This window comes from Furipterus horrens, unplaced genomic scaffold, assembly GCF_987537825.1.
Source record: "Furipterus horrens unplaced genomic scaffold, mFurHor1.1.pri manual_scaffold_7, whole genome shotgun sequence".
NCBI lineage: Eukaryota > Metazoa > Chordata > Mammalia > Chiroptera > Furipteridae > Furipterus > Furipterus horrens.
In genome coordinates this window covers 116603122-116626681 of record NW_028327177.1, presented here as the reverse complement: position 1 = coordinate 116626681, position 23560 = coordinate 116603122, and the positions used below count along the sequence as shown (strand labels likewise).

The following is a 23560-nucleotide window of genomic DNA, read 5'->3' as shown; positions in this document are numbered from 1 at the left end:
CATTTTACCCATCCTCGCACACCACACCTCTGGCAACTATCCCTCTGTTCTCTGCATGAGTTCAGATTTTGTTTTTGTTTTTAGGTTCCACACCTAAGTGAGATCATATGCCATTTTTCTTTGTCTGATTTGTTTTATTCAGCATAATGCCCTCAAGTTCCATCTATGTTGTCACAAATGGCAAGATTTTATTCTTTTTTATGGCTGAATAACAATTGCATATATACGTACCACATCTTCTTCATCCATATAGCCATTGGTGAACACAAGCTGTTTCCATGTCTTGGCTATTATAAATAATGGCCCAGGAACATAAAGTGCGTATATCTTTCCGAGTTAGTGTTTTTGGGTTGTTTTTGTTTGGGGGATTTTTGTTGTTGTTGTTGTTTGTTTGATAAATACACAGAAGTAAAATTATGGGATGATATGGTAGTTCTGTTTTTAGCTTTCTTGAAGAACCTCCATGCTGTTTTCCATAGTGGCTGAACCAATTTATATTGCCACCAAGAGTGCATGAGGGTTCCCTGTTCTCCACATTTTTGCCAGTACTTGTTACTTCCTGTCTTTTTTGATAATAGCTATTCTAACCTTTAAAACACCCTGCCAATAGTGGCTCAGTGGCAGGGCTTCCTTACAAAAGACCTGCTGGACCCAATAAAGTGTCCTTCCAGTCATCTGTGCTGGCCCAACATGGAATTTTGTTCTTCACTCATGTGGAAACCATGAGGAGGAGCCCCACACAGCAGCAAAGGGGTCTTGGAAGATGCAACCTGAACAAAAAGGCCAAGTATTTGAAAATTACTTCACCTAGAGGAAGGAAATCACTGTCTTCAGGTTATGTGAAAAATTTTTACTGAAGAAAATTAGCCAGCTGAACTCCAACTTAGCAAAATTTTATATTAAAGAAAATGGGATTAATAGTAGTCATAGATTTTAGGTTAGAGTTAAGTAAGAATTTTCTGCAGGCAAGATTGATTTACTGTTGGCATAGACTAAACCAGGGGTCCCCAACCTTTGGGACATGGACGGGTACTGGTTCGTGGCCTATTAGGAACTGGGCTGCAAGCAGGAGGTAAGGCGGGCAGGCAAGCAAAACTTCCCTCTTATTATCTCCTGACATCCAACTCCAATCATCCCCCGCCACCCTCTCCATGGATAAATTGTCTTCCACAAAACTGGTCCCTGGTGCCAAAAAAGTTTGGGGACCACAGAACTAAATGGCTAAATGTAGGTGGTCAAGATGTCATCTTTTTTCTGAAGGCCTTTTATAGGGGCAGTAACTTACCTGCCAGTGACTTCTGTCTGATTCATTATGTAAAATGATGAATCATGACTTGGTAAAAATGCCAAGTCATCATTACATAAAACACCAAGCCACCGTCATGTAAAAATGTTGAGCCATGATTTGGTAGAAATGCTCAGTCATTGTTATGTAAAGATGTTGAGTCATGATTTGGTGAAACAGTTATCATCATGTTAAAATGCCAAGTCATGATTTCTTAAAAATGCTATGTCACTGTTATGTAAAAATGCTGAATCATGATTCAAAAAAACACCAAACTATCATTACATAAAATACTGAGTCATGATTTGGTGCTGTCCTAGGCTCTGAGGATACAAGAGTAAAGTAGAAAACCGAGAGACCCAGCCTTATGGAGGATGGAACTAAGCAGGGTTGTCCAGGATGGTTAAAAACAGAGGCATATACACAAGTCAGTGAGAACGCAATGCCTGACATTACAGGAGAGAAATTATGTTGCCACTTCTTCACTCGCCCTCTTTTTCTTTCTTTCTCTATTCATTCTCTTCCGTTGTGCTTACTACACTTAAACTGTAGTTTATTCTTATTTTAAGAATAGAACTCAAAAACTTCATGACAACAAATTTGTATTTGGGGGCGATGTTTTAAAACTGGAGTTTATTTCATAATTATCCTGACTTTTCTAAATCTCCGTTGACCTGAGAGTTCATAGTCCAGTGTGAAACCTGGGACTGGGCAGATATATGTGGCAGGGTTCAGCAGCAGCCGACCTGGCAGCATTGTCTGATTTCCCTGTGTTCCTTAGCAGACGGACTGGCCATCGCCATCCTGGAACTGCTTCATGCCGATATGAAACTGAGTGGCCAGCTGGCCATCCCTTCTGAAAGAAAAGGCCATTTTTGACTAGAAAAACTTCAGTCTCAGCTTTGTTTTGTCGCTAGGGTTTTCCCTCTAAATTTTCTTAGTGATTGACCTTCTTTGGTGAAACTGTATTTGCTCTACATTAAGAATTCTAATATGGAGTGATCTCCCTTTCTAATATACTTATAAGAAGTGTCTCTTTTTTTAGCTGGCCTATGTTTTTTTCTTTACTCTGCTGTTTAGTGTTGCAGATGGGAGAAAAATTAAGAATAATATTTGACATTACAGATTATTCTTATGATTTAAGACAGAGATAAAATGAATGTAGTAGGATTTTTAATGGGAAATTTTAGCACTTTGAGTGGCCAACCTTTTATTTTTATAAGAGTATTTTTCATTAATATAGAATTATCTAAAGAAAGAATATTACTCATAATATTAATTGCAATTTTTTTTGTATGCACCCATTTATGAATCACATAATGTTTAGAAAAGAAAGAACAGAGTGTCATCCAGAGCCATTTGCTGAATGCCTCATTGTGCCCTTCTGCGGACGTTATAGCTGTTCTTTTATCCAAGCTGGTGCTTCTTTGAAACCCCAGAAAAGTGGGAAGAAAAGTGGACCCTTTATTTTAAATAATTTTAAACAGAACCCTTTTTTAAAAAATTCCCAACCCATATTTAGTTCAAGGAATTTTGTGTAACATACGCTAACCATAGTTGCTCCAGTGATACATGGTAGGATGGGTGATCTCTGAAACCTCATCTGGCAAGCTTTACTGATTAGTATATTACTCGGATTAGGGAGGGCCAGGAGGGCAGACTCCCCATGGACTCTCCCAGTAAAGCAACACACTAGAATCAATTAGAAGAATGGTGTTTTAAGCTGACCCCAACGTGTTGATACATGATTAACTATGAAGCCTAAATTATCAACTAGTGCCATGGCCAGAAATGGACGTTGCCACACTGCAGACATGCAGGATGCAAACTAGTTCAATGGCAGCAATCCCTGGGTGAAACTGGGAGCATTGCTCTAAATTAAGGTAGCGCCCCTGACACAAACTACAATCAGAAAGGTGGCTCATGCAGAGGATGGGAGGCAGGTCTTGTCTTGGGGAGAGCAAAACTTAAACTTAACCACATGGTTTCTAAGATTTCTTCTAGCTCAAACATTTTGTGATTTTTTTTTCCTGGATCCTGATAGTTGGCAATAATACAGCACGTTGCCCCTACCATGTGTTCTATCCATACTCCCTGGGTTTGGTTTCCCCATTGCTCACCAAAATCCAGATGAAGCAAAGACGTGATTCACTCACAACATTGCCCAGAGACCTGTTTAAAGTCATTAACAATACAGACTAATGGTTTCTGCTCTGTGTTTGTCAAGATTCTTTGTTTATAGATTACCAAAACCAACTTAAGCTAGCTTGAGTACACACAGGCACACACCCCAGGTAGAAGCTATTATAAGAATCCAGATTTAACCCAGGTGTCCTCTGCCTCTGAATCAGGTAGGCAGCTTCTGTTTTTCTGTTTTCACCCTGCGCCCGCCTGGACACACATTTCAGCATTTCTTCAAAGGATTCATTTGCATAAAGAATCAGTGAGCGGGAGAGAAATTAGGGGAAAAGGGGACAACTGTAATTGAAAAACCAAAATAAAAAAAAAATAAAAAAAAAAAGAATCAGTGAGCAATGTAGATTTTACAGAAGAGAGTCACAAGGACAGGTACTGTTAGGCAGAGCACTGCACTCCACTACAAAATGTCCCCATATTGTCCTCACCACCCCACCCTTTCCCCACTGCACTGCCACCGCAGGGTCTTGTCTTCTTTTCTCTCATTCCACACAATGCTCACCTTTGCTACTTTGACTGCTTTCTCTCAGTCGTTCCTTTCTCTACATATCTGTGCCTAGAAATTTAGTGAAAAACACCTTCCTGTAGCCCCAATGGCTTATGAAGGCAAATGCAGTGGTCTCTCAGGGAGCAATTCCGTGAGCACAGACTTCTCCATCTCTTATACACCGGGTAAAAGATGGACAGAAACAGAGAAAAGCCTCAGGCAAATCCCCCACCTCTACCCTCCTTCCATTTCCTTTGCTCCTCAGTCTACAAGTTAAAAGATGGCATGCCTGCAGCTCTGTTAGAGTTTACCGTGAGCATGGAGAGACCTCAGGACTCTAGGTCCAAACACCTGAGAGAAAGGATCTAATGGGCTCGACTATCCATCCTGGTGCAACTGCTCTGCTTGGAGAGATGGAGCCACCCCCTGTAAATATGGCTGCCACAGTCCTCTCTCCGTGGATAATGTTCGGGAAGGAAGCTTCCGCAAGAAAGAGAAAAATAAGCCAGTAGGAATCACAGGGGAAACTAAATGCCATCTGTCCCATCTCTTAGGCATTAAATAGGATCATGCCTACCATTTTCCTTCAACTTTCCATGATTTGTGAGTCAGGTAACTGTCCTTTGATCAGCCCTTTTGTTATGAAATCAAGGAGTTTGCTGTTTGGGGCATTCTGTTTAAAACAAGACATGGCTGTGGTTTTCCTTAGATAGTTTCATTTACTTTCAGCAAGTAAAGGACACTGGGGATTCTCCTCAAAAGCTCTGCCTCCCTCGAGGGAGGCTTAGCCATTGCTTATATATGCTATTTGGTTAATTATACCTTAATTTCTTCTCTGCAGTTGGCTACACTTAATCCAGTTGGGTTCCAGTCAAAATCACCCTGTTACACTCATGTCTGCAAAAGACTCTGCTGCATTTTAACAGTTAGTAAGAATAGCATTGAGCCCCTGTCCTAACACTTGAAAGTTTCTTTGAGCGTCAGTTTCCTCCTCTGTAAAATGGAAATGATGAACACGAGAAAAAAGTCACTGGGTTGTTGTGATAGTAAATAAAAAAGTGCTTTGTGGTCTCTAATGAGTCATGTAGCACCCACCCTGTGCCAGGAAGTGCTTTTCAATTATAAACACATGTAGTAGCCCTGTTAGTGTATGATTGTTCCATTTTACAGAAGAGGAAACAGGCTAAGTAACTTGTCACACAGCTAAAGGGAGCACCAGGACTCACACCCAGGCAGAGCTCTCAGCCACCCAGACAGGCTGCGCCTCCCCGGGACCTTCTCAGAAGCAGCAGCGTAGCTCTCCTGGGAAGTTGTGGCAGCCCCGCCCACTAAGCTGGTCTTCCTCTGCCTTTTCCTTCTTTTGCAGATCGATGACACTGGCACGTTCCAGGTAATAATGGTTCCATCCCGGGCTGACGGCACACCAGCATTAGAGAGCCTGCAGAGGTGCACGTTCTGCTACGGTAAGGCCTGCAGAAAGGACATCATTCGATCAGATCCATTGAGCGCATTGAGTCACCCTTGGCAGGAGTGGCTGGAACTTGGCAGCAAAGGACACGTGTGGCCGTGGGAGAATTTCCCTGGGGCTCTGGCCTCATCTCCTCACCCTGCATCGTTTGTCCACAGATGGAGCCCTTCAGCTGTGAGCAGGGCCTCCCCCTCTGTGTCACAGCGAGGGGATCGCATTCCAGGCCTCTGCTGCCTGTAGCTTCCAGGAACCAGCAGTGATTTTTAGAAAACTGTGGCCTGTCTCACTGCCAAGTTTTCCATGTAATGCAATGTGTTTATGTGTTTTCTAAATCTCAAACGTTCACAGCCCCAAAGAAATGTTTTACGGTACAAGCGGCAATGAGCAGAAAGTCATGCATGCCTCATTGGAAAGATGCTTCATGGACTTCCAAATGTTAAGCATGAGAAAGATTTGCAGTGCTGGTTTGTGTGTAGTGTTTTATACAGTCTACAGGTCTAGCTGGGGCGTTGGCTAGCTCTGTATTTGGGGATTCTAGTCATGTCAGTGTTCTAGTAATTATGAAATGAGTGAAAGCCCCTGGGATTGCTGGTGGGAGTGATAGCTAAGTTACCAAGCATCGATTAGAAACCATGCACTGTTCTAATTGTCTTACATGACACTGATGATGGTGGTGATAGGTAATACTGGTGCTATCATGTTACTGGGTTCCAAGCACTTTTCTCAATGTTTCATTCAATTGCTATACTCACCCTGAAACACTTGAACTGTTCTTAGCTCCATTTCACAGATGAGGAAAATGAGGCTTAGAGAGATGAAATAATTTGCTCAGGGCCTCAAAGCCAGATCAAATTCAAGAAAACTAGCTTTAGAAATCCTGCAATTTATGAGTAACACAGATCCCCTTGTTCTGCTTCTTGAAACTGTATTTGGCCTCGAAGAAATGCTTTGTTTCTTCTCCTTCTCCGTGTTTATCAATGAGATGCAAATGCTTGCCCTATAACGGACCTCACAGGGAGGCGGGAACTCAGGGGGGGAAGCAAGATTTCTTCTAATAACCCTCTCTTCTTCTTCTGTTCCCCTTGCTTCCCTCTAATCAATCTCTCCCTTCCCACCTTGATATTTCTCTCTCCCTCTTTCTTTCCCCCTTCTCCCTCCCTCTCTCTCCCCACCCCTCTCAACTTCACAGAGCCAGAGCGTTAGGCACTGGCATTCTGACTCAAAGCACTTAAAGTCCTAACCATACTATGGGGAGCTACATCCCACCCTCTCGGTTCTCAGTGGGCTTTTGAACATATCAGTTACAGCAGGCTGCTGGCATGTTGCACAGTCAGAAGTTGCACATGTGTGACTGGGGATAGATTTTGGCTTCATTTCTTGGCTTAAATCCTTGTTTTGTCTCATAGGCATATAAGGGAAGATATTTTGGCTGTCATTTCCTACAATTAAAAAACTCCACAAAATTGAGCAAATGGGCAGCCTGCTGTCCCTGATTTTAGAAATTGCCTTGCACACAAGTGACTGTTCTGTCATCTGACCATTAAATGTGGTCATAAAATTTTACTGAATTTTAGTAAGGGAACTATAACTTGTGCAGAACCACATCAAGTCCATGAAGATGGGAAGTTCACTACCTCCCCTAGGAGCTGCATTCTGGTCATTATCCTTTCATCTAATAGTTTTTATATGCAGCCCCGGCCCCTGTCTAAGTACCAGCTGTCCCCATACATGCTCTTCCATTCTCTTTCTTCTCTTAGAATTTAAAGAGGCCATTCTCATCCTTAGCCATTAACTATTACTGAAACCTAGGATTACAGAGTGTCAGTCTCGGAAGGGCTCTCCAAGTAAATCTGATTCAACTGCTTAACTGTGTACAGGAATTGTGCAGAACTGAGGCCCAGTGGTGACTTGGATAAATGCATAGAGCATGTTACTGGGAACAGTAAGACCAAAGTCCAGGTATCTTGGTTCTCAGGCCAAGAGACCTCCCCACTATTATACCATGTGGCCTTGTCTCTAACAACAGAACATGGACTTCATGTGTAGAAACTTTTGGAAATCCTGCTGTATCCTTTGACAATTGTTTTACTGTCCTGCCCTCGGTGTCATCTGTAAAATTAGAACATTAGGTGATCTTTAAGATCTTTCCTTTTTTTAAAAAATTCCTCTAAATATTCATGTGATCAGAGTCAATAGAATTTACTGTTTTTAGTACTACACATTTTTAAAGTGAGATATGCATATTTATTAAAATGATGTCATGTTATGAATGTCCTTTAATATGTGGTATTTATATTCATTTCTTTAATAAATATTGAGCTTTCAACTAATAATCACTCTGGAGCTACAAGCATAAACAGTAGCTTTGTCCTTAATGTGTATATACAAATAGACACTGAATTATAACCCTTTATCCAAACTGAAATAAAAGACTCATTGCTTTCTTCACTCTTACTTTTTAAGTGGAATACTTTTCATAGAATAGTGTGAGCATAATGTTAAAGGTCATTGGTTTAACCTGTATGTTGTCAACTAGAGAGATTGTCAGCTTTTTTAAAAAAATAATTTATTTATTTATTTGTTTGTTTATTTATTTTATTTCTTTAGAGAGGGAGGAAAGGAGAAAGAGGGAGAGAAACATCACTGTGTGGTTGCCTCTCACTTGCGCCCCCAACTGGGGACCTGACGTGCAACCTAGTAATGTGCCCTGACTGGGAATCGAACCAGCGACACTTGGCTCGCAGGCTGACGCTCAATCCACTGAGCCACAGAAGCCAGGGCTGAGATTATCAGCTTTTATGTTATGATACAGTATACCCTTACAAGCATGAGATAATGTGTCCACTTCGATCTTTATAAACTTAAAAAAAAAAAAAAACAGCTAAGAAGAAGCTTTTTTTGAAAGCAGATTAAGTTTTAAAAGTCAGATAGTGTTAGTGAATGGAACTTAAGACACAGGCTACGTATAAAATTCATAATAGATGCATGCCATGTACTGGGAAATCTTCCTGGTGTTATATCAAAGTCATTTAGTAACTATTTTAAGATCAAGGCTTGTGCAGTTTCCAAATGTTGAAATATTTGAGATGCTGTTTTTCCTCCTCTGTCCATTTCCGTTTAGTAACCCTAAGTGACTTTCGGTCTACAGATGCGTGCAGGCCAGATGCATCCTGTGATCAAGCCCGACCACCCTCTGTGCAGTCTTACGTAGACGCCGCTTTCCTTCTGGATGGCTCCCGGCACGTGGGAAGTGCCGAGTTTGAAGACATAAGAGACTTCCTGGGAGCACTGTTAGATCTCTTTGAAGTCACTCCAGAGCCCGAGACCTCTGTCACTGGAGACAGGGTGGCCCTATTAAGCCACGCCCCCCCTAACTTCCTACCCAACACTCAGAAGAGTCCTGTTAGAACTGAGTTCAACCTAACCACCTACAGTAGCAGACGCCACATGAAGAGGCATGTGGAAGAATTTGTTCAACAACTAAACGGAGACGCTTTTATCGGGCATGCCTTACAGTGGACTCTGGACAACATCTTTTTAAGTGCCCCAAATCTGAGAAAAAACAAAGTCATATTTGTGATATCTGCTGGGGAAACCAGTCACATAGACAGAGAAACCTTAAAGAAAGAATCTTTGAAAGCCAAATGTCAAGGTTATGCCCTATTTGTGTTTTCCTTTGGTCCTACCTGGAATGACAAGGAACTGGAAGATCTAGCCAGCCACCCCCTGGATCACCACTTGGTCCAGCTTGGTCGAATTCATAAACCTGACCACAGTTATGGTGTGAAGTTTGTGAAGTCTTTTATAAGCTCAATCAGGCGTAAGTCATAAAAACTTTTTCTTGCACATTTAGTGTACCTGATATTCCCAAATGAAGGGTTGACATGGATTCTTGGAAGCCTCTTGTGTCTTCAAGGGCACTGCAGGGTCAGAAAGGAAAATACATAATGAAGAATGTTGGAGGGAGGAAGCCTCTGATTCCTAAGCACTTAATTTTCTGACTCATTTTTTTTATATCTCTGGTTCCTATGGAGAAGCAATCAAAACCAAACAAGCAGCTGCTTACATACCTCAGTGCATGGAACAGCATAGTCTGTGGGTGTGAAGTCTTTAGCTACAAAGTAGAAATCCTTGCCAGGTCACATTAGCATGCTGCCCTTTGATGGAAAGTTTCATCAGTTAACCCATCAAAAAAGAGAGCCAGAGAAAAAGTCAACAATTCTGGGCTTTTACAAGATCAAAAGGCAGAGCTTGATGCATTAGGAGACACCATTTTACCTGTCAGAATGAAAGATGCATACTTGCAAAACGTTCTCAGCTTTGTTAATGACTTTTTCTGATGCCAGTAATTAATATAACTGATGCCCATAAAAAATTTTTTTAAAGCATGCCTATATTTCTTGGAATGAGCTAGCCTGGAAAGGATGCAATTCATTTTGAATGCAATGGGATGCATAAAAAAAACCTGTCCTTATACTGGATGATTCTGGAGGCCAAAAATCACTCCGTTGAATTTCTGAATGTTTTCATGATAAATGAACACTTGGAGTTCAGATTAATAAAAGTGAACACTCAAGCAAAAGAGGACCATATCTAAAGAGATTCTGATTGTCTCAAACTTGTCAAACCTGAGAGCAGTTAAGTCTACAAAGATACTGACAGGGCAGGGCAGGCGAGGTCTGAGGGAAACTGGTGGTGGGACTCTGCCTCTCCAAGTGTGAGTCTAGGACCAACAGTAGTGGCATCACCGGGAAGCCTGTGACAAACGCAGAATCTCAGGCCCCACCCCAGACATTCTGAACTAGAATCTGCATTTTATCAAGATCCTCTGGTGATTCACATGCACACTTGGTTTGAGAAACACTGATATGGGAGCAGTAAGCTCCCAGAATGAAATTTATGTGGATGTGTTCTGGAACAGGAACCAAAAAGAGGAGCTAGAAAAAAAACAGGGGGGAGGCGTTAGTGGTCATTCTGAAGGAAGTAATCAGAAGGTGTTTGTAAAGGTAAAATGAAAAAACACCTTGAAAGACTGAGAAACTTGTAATGGAACATTCCTTAGAAGGCAAAAAGCTGCCAAGTTTAAGATGGAATTTCCTTCCCTACATCCCCCAAAACTCTTAGTGGTGTTTCATGGTAATCAGACTATAGGCCTAGCTTGGAGATATTGCAGGTTTGGTTCCAGACTACTGCAGTAAAGCTGTATTATTGCAATAAAGCAGACTATAATCTTTTTGTTGGCGGAAGGTCTTGCCTTCAGTTTGCAGAATACACACCTATGAAGCACAATAAATGAGGTATGCCTGTATACAATTAGAGAAAAGGTACCCCACCACCACCCAGAGAATGGGGAAGAAATGTTTTAAGAATGACTTGGGTTAGGTGAGAGATATAGAAAGTGCTTGTTTGGGAAACTATAACAATGACAGAGTTATACGTCACTTTTCCAAAAATTAAGTATCTAGAAATCTTCCATTTTTAAACCATAGCTGTAAAAGTATGAGCAGTTGAGAGCAGTTTTGACGCAATCTTATTCGATCCTGCCTACTTAATTCTGTCTCAGGCCCATAGACTCACACTCGCCCATTCAATGTTAACACACGCTGATCAGGTGGTGTGAGCCACTCACTGTGCAGGGGCAGAGCACCCTCCTGAATTCCAGTGCAGCCCCTAAGTTCTCATTTAACACACTGCGCTGACAGAGTTGGCTATTAAGCACAGTCCTCATCAGCATCAACATATTTTCTAAGAGAAACAAAATGACTAACAACCTGATGCTTAAGAGTTAAGAATGATAAAATATTAAAATTCAGATGCACAGTCCGGGAAGGATCACCATCTTGGGCCATTCAGTCTAGAAGCACACAGCCCAGGAAGAGATTTAATTGTGTTTAACAAGTCTGTTCAATTTAATGCTTCAAGGAAATAAATAATACATTTTTAAAAGTTTCCCAGCAAGAAGTGGTTGTTAAATGTCTCAATGGTGTGGTAAGAAGCATGCTTTATTATCATGAAAAACTAATATACTTCCAAATGAAATGAGTCACTAATGAATTAAACCCAAGATGGCGCTATTGTTTCTATTGTTGTTAATGAAAGAGACCATCAAGGTACCATTGTTTTCCCTTTGCATTTTTATATTTCAAAGGAACAAATAAAAATAACTATTCTGATTAACTCACCTGTTAGAGGCCAGACTCTTAGGACTGGCTCATGATAACTCCTCTAATGTTTTACCAATTTTAGAAGCTAAGGATATCTTATTGAAAAGTAGGTTGAATTTTCCACCTTTAAACTTGGCAGAGATGTATTTCTAAAACCCAGTTTTAGAGACTCCTCTGAGAAACCTCTCATCTCACATGGCCACCCTCGCTGGGTGTCGAAAAACAGCAAAGTGTCACTTGGCAAACAGAGCATTTTGCTGTAATGTTAATAGCCATGCATAAGAGACTCATCACACATTTTTCTCTTTCTAGGTGCAATCAACAAATATCCACCAATAAACTTCAAAACAAAGTGCAATAGACTCGGCTCTACAAACCTGCGGCAGTCCCCGCGGCAGTTGAGAAGGTATTAGCTGCTGGGTATTACTTGATAAATGAATGCACCCACCCACCCCACCTTGTTGATCATTTCCTCCCCCTCCTTTTCTTCCTGTTCTTCCATCCTATTTGGACAAAATCTATTGCTAAACAATATGAAATACAGTTTGGGGGAGTAAGAGATAATCAAAAGTAACCAGCTTGATTTGGAAAAAAAACAGTTAAGTGGAAAATCTAATTGTTGAAATACAACAATCACAATCAGTGGGGCCCTCCAGTAGTAATGAGCATGCCTAATGACCAGATCTTAGTTTCTAAATATCATTACCCACTAAAAGGAACCAGGATTTCCTGGAGAAATAGCTAATTCTAGGCTGCAGTAGGGGAAGTACAATGTGAGCCTGGAATATTTATTAAGCCAGAAAGCAAGAAAGTAGTCAAAAACAGCATCATATCAAAAGGACAAAGGAGCTATCTTGAAAGGATTCTCCCTGGCCTGAATTTGGGACAATTCGAACATCAAATAGAATACTGATGGTAATAATGATGGATTAAAACACATTGATTTTTTTTTTTTAATCCACAAGTCTGTGGAGAGACCCAAAAAGGGAGGAGGGGGTCAAAGCTCTTTTTTTTATAGAAGTATGCAAGCTAATAAATGTAGAAGAAATGGTAGAATTAGAAAACCACCAACTTGTAATCCCAAATGTAATAACTGAGTCATCAAGGATCAAGAAATGCTGAAACCATTGGGCGGTGGGGAGCAGGCTACTTCCACAGTCCCACAGAATCACTCACATATTACTTATTAATTACAAAGAGGGAGCTGTGCCTTTTTTTGGTGATATCTGGCAGTAAGATCAGTCACTACCCACTTTAATCAAGATCTGATATTACGTGCCTCCTATATGAGATACTTGTTGGAAATATTTGACCCAAGTCTAATAATAATATTGGACAATTCCAGAATGTGGAATATTCTTCAGAACAGCTGGCCTGTGTTCTTCATAAATTTCAATATCATGAACTACAGAAAGATATGGGGTACTCGTCCAGAAAGGGAGAAACTAAAGAGACATAATGCCAAATGTGATAGAGTAGATCTTTATTTGATCCTAGTTCAGAAAGAAAAGCTTATGTGAATGGTATTTAGGGGACAATTGGGGGAATTTGGATATGAACAATAGGCTGGATGATATTATTGATTCACGTGGATTTCATTATATGTGTGTGATCATGGTATCACATTAGTATAAGAATGTCTTTGTTCTTGAGAGAGGTATGCTAGAGTATTGAAGAGTAACATACATGATGGCTGCAGCCTGCTGGCAGGTGGTTTTCCTAAGGGGAGGTAGGATAGTATGTGTATGCATGTGTATGCAAACATGTGTATAGATATGTATGTGTGTATATGTATATACATGCATGTGCATGTACACACAGAGTAGCAAGATGATAACGGAGAGTCATCTAGGTGAAAAGTATTACAGGTATTTATTCATGGTCCTGTTCTTTACAATATTCTGTGATCTTGACAATTTTCAAAATTGAAAAAAAACTTATAAAACTCATTGGTTTAAAGAGACTATTAAACACATATGAAGAAAAACAATGGACTGAAAAATAAAGACAAAAAATTACTCAGAATTCAGAGAAGATAAATATAAGAACTTTATGGATAGTAGAGAATGAAAAAATCTAACCTATCATAGTAATTGGGATTCTAGAAAGATAAAATAGAAATAATAAATGAGAGAATATTGAAGACATAAAGAGATGATCACTTTCAAGAACTTATGAAAGACATAAATTAAAAGTTGAAGAAAAGGCAAGATATAACATGCAGGATAAATAAAAAAGGAAACAACAGTTAGACATGGTGTAAGGGAATGCAGAACACTGTGACAAAGAAAACTTAAAGCAACTAGGAAGATCACCTACAAAGAAACTCTAATTAGGCTGACAGCTGAATTATCAGGAGCAATAGTGGAAGTCATAATACTGTTGGGAACCTGTAAAGCAGTGATATAACAGGAATCCCCAAAGTCCCCACAGCCCTATGGTTTTGGGGATGGGGGAAGGAAATAATACAGCTTTTAAGGTACTTTGCATATCTGTGGCTGGCTGGTAGCTAGGACTGGTAAAAATACCATATGATATCACCTAATACAGGAAACTAAAGAACAACACAAACAAAGGAACTAAATAGAACAAAGAGCAAAATAGCAGTCAATAGGGGGGAGGGGAGGGAGAGAAGGGGGATAAGTAAGGGAAGGGATTAGTCAAAGAACCTGTATAAAAGACTCATGGACATGGACAACGGGGAGGGATATGATTGCGGGAGAGGGGGTGGGTTGGGTGGGGGAGAGAAATTAGGGGAAAAGGGGACAACTGTAATTGAAAAACCAAAATAAAAAAAAAAAATTTAAACTGAAAAAAAAAAAAAGATACTTTGCATATCAATGACAAGGAGGTAGCCAAGCCTTGCCTGAAAGGGAGAGCAAGAAGGAGTCAGCCGTAAGGAAAGGAGCTGGTGAGAAGGAAAGATGGCAGCCATTTGGCACGCTGGGCCGTGCAGTTTGAAAGACTGCCGAGGGACCCCACCAGCCTGCCATGAGGTCTGAGGTGAAAGAAGGGCCCTGTCTACCATGAGAAGAAGCACAATGGAAGGAGCATGTTAGAGGAGCATGATGGAGCAGCAGGCTGTAGCAGACATGTGAGAAGTAGCTGTGTGGTTTGCAGTCAGGATCCAACCGTGTGGCCTGGGCTAGTAAGAAGGCAAGCATGCTGCTGCTCTGGTCATGCCTGCTCCAGCTGACTCTGAAGCCATCAAGGACTCTGCCTTGCAGAACCAGACTCTACAGGGACTCTGGAAACTCAGGACATGTGGAGAGGACACTCTCTTAGGACTTGTGCCTTTCCTGGACTTCACCATGATCCAGTGCAACACGGCACATGCTTTTCTGGACTATTATACAGAGGCTGATGACATCATATGCCAGATTTGAAGGAGAGGACAGATAAGAAAAGGGGAACTCTTGGGTTTGGTTCTGGCTAATAGCCTTTTGGGGAGCAAGGGAAGTGCTGGGTCTCAGGGGAGAACAGGGCTCTGAGCAGGAGTGAGTGCTCATAGGCCCCTCACCCCCAGATTGGAATATTGTAATTAAAGACCTGTTTTTCTCAACATTAATTGTTGGGTCTTACACCAAGGCTCCACGTTAATGAGCCCTCTCTTTTCTCAGTAAGAGTGAGAGAAAATTGTTATCAACTTAGGAAACCTGGAAAAGCAAAGACAACTTGGGTAAACAAAAAACAATAGTTCACCACAAAAAGACCTTTACTAAAGGAACTTCTATAGTATGTACTTCAAGGAAAATAAAAATGACCGAAGAAGGAAAGACTGAGATGCAAGAAGAGTTAATGATAAAAATTAGTCAATATTTAAATAAACTAAATATATTTTTATTTATTTATTTTTAAAATTATTTATTTGTTTATTTTATTTTTAGAGAGAGGGGAAAGGAGAAAGAGAGGGAGAGAAACATCACTGTGTGGTTGCCTGTCACTCATGCCCCCAACCGGGGGCCTGACGTGCAACCTAGTCATGTGCCCTGACTGGGAATCGAACCAGTGACACTTGGCTCGCAGGCTGATGCTCAATCCACTGAGCCACAGTGGCCAGGGATTAAATGTATTTTTAAATAACAGCAATATCTAATTTGTGGGGGTTACAAAATGGCTATACTTGTTAACAAAGGCATGGAACTAAAATATTTGGAACCTGGTGATTTTATCAGAAAAACGAAACATTGAGAAAAGACATTAAACAATAAGATCATTTTTTGTTATTAAAAACAAATAACATAATAAATATTTTTAATAAAAAGGCAGGAAAGGGCCCTGGCCGGGTTCTCAGTTGGCTCAAGCATCGTCCCAATATGCCAGGATGTGGATCTAATCCCCAGTCAGAGCACATATAAGAATCAACCAATAAATACATAAATAAGTGGAACAAACAAATCAATGTCTCTCTCTCTCCCCGTCTCTCTCCCTCTCCCTCTCCCCCTCCCATGCCTTCTTCCCTTCCTTCCTCTCTCTCTCTTTCCCAAATCATTTTTTTTTAAAGTCAGGAAAGGGAAGAAAGGACAAGTAAAGGGCAAAAGTAAGACAGCAGGAGAAAATCAATTTTAAAGTATCTGTAATCAAAATAAAAACACATAGACCAAATATGCCAGTTACAGTCAGAAATTGATGGATTTAAGAAACAAAATAAATCCAGCTATAACTGTTTTCAAGACACACAGCTACAAAATAAGAAATGTAAAAGTTCGAAGTAACATTACCAGAAAAAGTATACCAGGGAAACATTTTAGAAAGTTGGAATAACTGTATCACTATTGGATAAAATATGCTTTTAAATAAAACCATTTTGTGGGAATAAAGAGGGTTACTACATGATGACAGTATTAAATCCTGAAGAGGATACAAGAATTCTAATTTTTAAGGGGGTAATAAAATCTTAAAATAACAAAGTAGAAATTGAAACATTACACGGGGGAGAAATTGCCAGAGAACTGTCATCAAGGTTGGAGATTTCAGTATACCAGTCTGAATATTGATAGGTAAAGCAGACAAAAATTAGTAAAGAAGTAAAAGAATTAATCATAAGTAACAAACTTGATTTAATAAACTAATTTAGAACCCTGCACAGAAAAATGAGGCACTCTTCTGAAGAACCCCTGGAATATTAACAGCCATTGGATCAAGGTAAAGGGTTTACAGGTGTTCATTGTACAATTTTTAACTTATCAAGCAAGCATGAGCACACCTGTAAGAATCGGTGCCATCAATCCAAATGATCTGATCACACATAGTGCAACAAAGATAGAAATTAATAAAAACAATATTGTAATGCCCATACATTTTTTAATTAAAATCACAATCTAATGGGACAAAAAAAATGAAAATGTAAACATACTTAAAACTGTATAATGAGATGTCATATGTCAAAACGTGTGGGAGTATGTCAGAATTCATAATTGAGGGAAGTTTATAATCTTAATCATTATGTTAGGGCAATTTTTTAAACTCCAACACTTAAGGAGTTAAACATTGCTCTTACAGTATTATAGAAGAAAAATAGAATATACCCAAAGACACAGACAAATTAAAACATTATTTTTAATTAAGATATGTTAAAGTATCAACAAAGACAAACATTAATTCTTTTAAAACAATAACAAATATTTATATAGTATCTTTTGCCTGTATGAATACTAACATTTTTAAAATTAGAAATAATTTAAATCAGGTAGTTAGAAGAGGGTTTCTTTGTTTCAGTGGGAAATCATGCTGTGCTAACACACACCTGCTCACATCGGACTGAAATGAAATGTGCACCAGCCTCTGGGAATCGCACTTAAGCAAATGCCTTTGACAGTGTGCTGACTTTTATTGTGCACTGTGTGCATTTCTGCGTGGTAAACAGGGCCAGAGACGCACTCCCAGTCCGGAAGCTCCGGCTCCAAGACTCTTCGTGAAGCCTCTGCCTGGAATGGCTCTCCGCACTTTATCGGGAGGCAGGGAACTGTCCAGCAGCAAATGCTTCCTGAAGTCAGGCCTTAAACGTGCCTGTGCAGCGAGTCCACCAAGAGTGGGGCTCCCCCTGCTGCAGGTGTCTGGAAGCGTGCAAAAGGGCCATAAGTGCTGACCACTGCATCTGCTCAGCTTATACAAATTAAAAGGCATTTTTGGAAAATGCTCCTTCCTTGCATTGTTTGAAGAGGAATGGGTGAGGGAGGGGATTCACAGTGCTTTGGGACAGAAGTTTCATTTCTCGTCCGCACATTGCCTTAGATACGCCTGGAGGCTCAGCTTCCCCTATGTATCCAAAATGGTGAAATGTTAGGAACTGACTGCAGTGTCAGAAATTGACATGAAACCCATACCTGTCAGTAACTCACCGATGGTGTGTTAGGCCAGGACACCCCAGGCCTTCTCTAAGGACCAAAGACTATAATAAAAGGTAACAAGCCACACAGCTGCTTCTGAAACTCCCTGCCTGAGCTTTTCAAGGGAAGTAAGGCAGAATTGAGCACACAGAATTGAGGAAGAAGACAATGACTTGCCAAGTCCTGAGAATGACCTGCATAAGAATTAGATCATTCTTCTGCGAGATTTTAAGAAATACAGGTAGAAGCTGGTTCTTATCAGATGGAAAAAGAAAGAAACTGGACCAAAACACAGTCAACCAAGGACGCAGATGGTCAGTGAGGGTGAGATTGCAGTGCAGCCTCTTTGCAAGCGTGTAGATCTGCTCAGAGGTAATAAAAGACAGAAAGCCACCTGCTTATTGCTTCATTCAGTCAGGCAAGCGCTTGTGCCAGACTTTAAAGCGCCAGACTTTAAAGCGTTGACAGACCAGAGCCAAAACAACTAAGTTGTAAAAAATGGACATAGTCATCAATGCCATATGAATAATACATCTGTTGTAATTCTGCTTTCCAAAGTGTTTTTTTTTTTTTTTTTTTTTTTTGACACACAAAATGTATGTTAAAGTTCTCGGAATAGAAGCAATCTTGTCTGCATTTTCTACTGCAGTGAATCCAGGCAACTGGTATATGCAGTATGGCAGACTCCTGCTTGTCTGCATAGATGGAGGAATCTCTGATCTGTGAAATCGATAAGGAGTCCTATCCGTCCACCTCATTTTATCTAGTTGCCACATCTTTCCACAAGCTTTGCTGGTCATGGGCACACATTGCAAAGTGAATTGACTTATTTCATCCCTGGCTTGATCTTGACTACCTATTGTTGGAGTTACCAATCAGTGAAGAAGTAGCTAAACAATGTAGAGTAGGAGAAAGAAGTATATAAAGTCTATGTGATTCCCAAACAAGGTAATGAAATGATTCTTATCAAATGTTTATCTAATACAAGCTCCTATATACAACCAAATGAAAACTGAAAATTCAGAGATATGGTATTTATCATTTCCAACCCTTTTGAGAATATAAATATTTGAGGGAAGAGAAAAGATAGCAATGCTATGTTAAAGAAGTAGATACCAATTTAACAATGTTTTTCTTAACAGAGAGGGAGGAATATAACAAAAATAACTAAGCTATCCATTGCATAAAAAGTATGCAGTGGGTAGAGGGGAACTGGGGGAGAGATAGGAGAGACAGTATAGATAAGATAAACTCAAGCCATGAAAAGTGTGTTCCCAGCTCAAAATAACATAATCTCCATGATCTGTGGAGCAATGTTTGGTGCATATAGAAAATTAGGGCTTTGGGGAATTTGAGTTCATAATATTTAGTCTGGAATTTAATAAGAAATACAGAGAAGAACAAAAATGTGGTAAGGTGTGAGGAAACTGTATTTGCACTGAAATTTAGCCATGAGTGCTGTTCTTGGTAACCAGGAGGAGTTTGTTGATTAACTGAGTATTCCTGATAGCGTTGACAGAAGTGAACTGAGTCACACTTTGGGATTTGAGTCTCAGAAGCCCAGACATATAGAATATAATGCACGGAGGTGTCAGGGTCTATGTAACATGAATGGCATGATTTTCTTTGTTGGTTTGATGTCTCCTTCACCCCTAACTATCATTATAGATGAAAGAAGGTATGTGGTGCGTGTGAGAGAAGTGAGCTTAATTTTAAATTATCTTATCTTTCACTTACTCATTTTCTAAATGCTGATGTTCTTATAAGAGAGATCATATTTCCAGCTGGTGAAAGCAGAAAAATCCCAATGAAGAAATAGATCATAGTAAACATTGTCTCTGTTTTTCTGGTCTCTGCATTTGGAGTTCTCTATATCTTGACCACAATTCAGCTAATTTCTAAGGTTTATAGGTATTGATAAACCTTCTCTTCTTAAGCCACCAGGCTCTCACACACTCACTCTAAAAATGTTTTTGAAAAGCTTATATTCCAGTTCCTCATACCTTAATTGTCCAACCTGCCCCAGGCCATCTGCCTTCATGTGGTTCCGCACCCATATCCAGGTGCTTCGGAAAGTATAACATGTATCATTTCACTTTCTTATTCCACTTATCTTGATGGTTCTTTATAGTGTCCCAAATAAAAACCAAATTCACTGAAAGTAACATAGGACTCTTAGTATCAGAAGAGTCAGATTATAGTCTCAGCTCTGTCATTGACCTTCAACCTCTATTTGCACCTCAGTTTCCTCGTCTGTAACCAATAGAGCACCATGGCAACTAGTCTAGGTGGTTTAAGTTGTTGCTCACAACAGCATAGGTTGTTTTTACCCACATTTTGTACCCGAAGAAACCAGGATCACTCTAGTTAAATGATTTGCTCAAAACTGCTCAACTAATAAGTAGAGGATATGGAATATAAAAAATGTTTTTGGAACCAAAACTCTTTCTGCCATTTTCCTGTAAAATAATGTCATCTGAAATGGCTCCCTTTGTGTGCTGTCCAATACACGAGCCACTACCTTTCAATTAATTGAAATTAAAAATTCAGTTTCTTGGTCACATTAACCACATTTCAAGTGCTCAATAGCCACATGTGGCTAGTGTCTGCCATACTGGCCAGTGAAGATTACAGGACATTTCCTGCAGCACTGAGTTTTATTGGACAGGCTAGAACGTTTAGTCAACACTTGGCTTCTATGATTCCTTGATTTCTCAGTCTGGCATTCAGGGTGTTTCAGAGCCTGACTCCCTCTCTCTTTGTACTATTGGGCTCCTCATGACTTCCAATCAAATTATGCACCTGACAGATAGGGCACTGTTTCTGTGTTGCTGTCCTGGCCCCGCCCCATACCTCACACAGTACCTTCCATAGACCAGAAAGTAAACATTTGGATGGAAGGGTGGATGGATAGGTGGATAAGTGAAAGGAAGGGAGAGAGGAAAGAATGGGATAGTACTCATCTATGCTTTCATTAGAAAAATACTGAATGTCTACTATGTGCTTCTTGGTTCCGGGGATTACAGTGGTTACCAGACATGGTCTTGTGAAATTGAATTTCTGTCCAGGTGGGTGGAAGAGTGGAAAACAGATCACAAAGACGTTTACAAGCAAATAACAATCCAGATGGTCATAAATGTTATGAAAATATATAAGAGCATGTTGTGCTGATGGACTGGAAGTGGGAGTGAGACTGGGAAAACTATAGATATGGTGGTCTCTAATGAGGTACCATTTGAACCCAAATCTGAATAAGCAGGAGCCAACCAGATGAAGTTTTGGGTGGAACATGTTCCATGAAGAAGAAACATCATTTTTGAAATTATACTTGTGCACACTTTGACAAGATGTCTTATCAGTTTCTGATATATCTGCTCAGTTTAGTAATCTTAATAAAATTACCCAGAAAGAAGGATGCAACAAGAAATGGGGGCAACAGTTAATTTAGGAGGAAAGATTAATATAGAGTCTGTTAAAGTTGAAATGCCCTTTATCTTCTATAATGTTTTTCTTTTGTTGTATAGCTTTGTCCCTGGACCACATAAAGACGCCCTTAAAGATGTGTTACAAAAGGCAAAGTCCTTTCAAGATAAAAAATATGTTTCAAGAGTAGCAAGAAAGAGCAGAGAAAATACTGTTCAAAATGTTACCAGGAACACATCCTATACCTTTAAAAATGGAAAAGTGATAAAAACTGTTCCCAAATGACATGATGAAGGAGGTGCTTGAAGAATTTAACTTTAGAAAGCATGGTAAGACTCTGGACTTATATAACTAAATTCACTGCCAGAAGTATGGGTAACTTTTATTTTGATGTCTGCCTGTATCTGGAGGGCTGGATGAACCACAGATCGTAGATTATGAAGTAACTTGACTGCTTGCACTCATTGGTATTAAGATATATCTTGTCCATTTATTTGACCACTCCTGATAATTCCAACATACTAAGACTGAATATTCAAGAACTGTTATCATTAAAAGATGGAAGAATGAAGAAGTATTTTTGAAAAGTCTAATGGTGATTATAATTTGAGGGTAAATTTTATATATACATGTGTGTACAGGGGTGAATGCTAATTCATTTGATTATTGATCTCTGTCCAGCCCATTTTCTGCACACCAAGCCATCTTTCTCAATTTAGTACTGTTTAATGCTCACCTGGTTAACCAAAGGTTGTTTTGGAAGACAACCTTTGTTGGTATATCATCATTTGAAACTTCGGCTTCCCCCAATGAGTCCGTTTAAACACATCACTGTGCCTGTATGGATTGAGTAGTCTTCGATGGAGTTGTGCTGGAAGGTTTCCTCCCACCTTCTGCAATTGTTTGCTTGGACAGGTGAGAAGCAGAGGGTAATTTTTTCCCCCAGCTCCAAATCCTCCCTCACTCACTGAGAAACTCATTAATGCCCCCAGAATATAAATTATTTTTTTGACCTGGACGTCCCCTTTTCATTATATAGAGCCTCCTGCCTGGACATTTTTGTGGACTCTTGTTCTTCCTTTCTTTCCCATTATTGTCATTTGTTATTTTTTACTCACCCATATATTTGGGCAAAGAGAGTAAAGACTCAGCCTGTCATGGTGAAGCTCTGCGTTACTTTTACCCATCACGTAGTTACTTAGTAAATAGTGAACAGCACTGAACAGGAATGGCAGAGCTCTAGAAAGAGCCTTAAATGCATACTGATTGGAAAAGAGAAGGGAGTTGTTAATATTTTAATCTTCAAATATACAATATATGGGGTGGCAGAGACGCACAAGAGGTCAGAGTAAGTTCAAGCAGGAAAAATCTTCAAAGTGCCTCAACTAGCATTCTCTGACGACTCTCTCCTTACCCCAAGCCAAATCATGTAATTATTAACCTTATGATGAGTCTGATATTTTCAACTAAACACCCAAGTAGCATTTTTAATTTGGACACAATGTCTAGGCCTTACAAGAGGTGACTCCACAGGCCCTGCTAGGCAGAATATCGTTCTTTGGGGGGGAGTGAGGCCCAGCTTGGACATATGGGACAGATAGTTGCTGACACCTAACACTAGTAGGTATGGTCTGATTTTCTTTTCTATACCTCTGTTCCTAACACCTGGAGAAGAGAAGCTACCTGCAATGTATTTTTAAACCACTTCTGCCATCTTTACTCAGGCAACTCCACAGGGATCACTTCCAATGTCTTCGGCAGGGAGGCAAGGAGTTTAGCTATCATATTCATACTCAGGTAATAGAAAAAAATAGAACACATCAAGTTTCTTCATATTTTATGTGGTCTTAGAGGTTCAGGAAAAAATTATGTTCTAAGTACAGGATATCGATATGCAATACTTAAGAGGTATTTTAATAAAAGATTTTTAACTTTGGATTAAGCACAAACTCCTTTTTTTTCTGCTTATTGCTGGAAATACTTTAAACATGTATTTGCCTTCTTTCTGCATTGATAAGTAAAGTACACCAAACAAAAATTCCCCTTGGTAATTGAGATTATTTTAGCATTTTTGGGTCATCTTTTATATCATTAATAGGTGAAGAATCTGAAACATACTGCAAATATTAAATTTTTTAAAAAATAAATCCCTAGCTCTGGCTGCTGTGGCTCAGTGGATTGAGTGTCAACCTGCAAACCAAAGGGTCA

At 39.9% G+C, this 23560-nt stretch overlaps 1 protein-coding gene across 1 annotated transcript in view; it reads left to right on the top strand.

Moving 5' to 3' along the window:
* COL6A6 (collagen type VI alpha 6 chain) overlaps positions 1-23290 on the top strand; it is a 108833-nt gene extending 85543 nt beyond the window's left edge. The window contains exons 33-36 of the mRNA XM_090283008.1: positions 5335-5431; positions 8585-9256; positions 11913-12006; positions 21454-23290. Coding sequence (XP_090139134.1) covers positions 5335-5431; positions 8585-9256; positions 11913-12006; positions 21454-21637 — 1047 coding nt within the window. The 3' untranslated portion in view covers positions 21638-23290. The remainder of the gene's footprint in view (positions 1-5334; positions 5432-8584; positions 9257-11912; positions 12007-21453) is intronic.
* Positions 23291-23560: the final 270 nt, after the last annotated feature.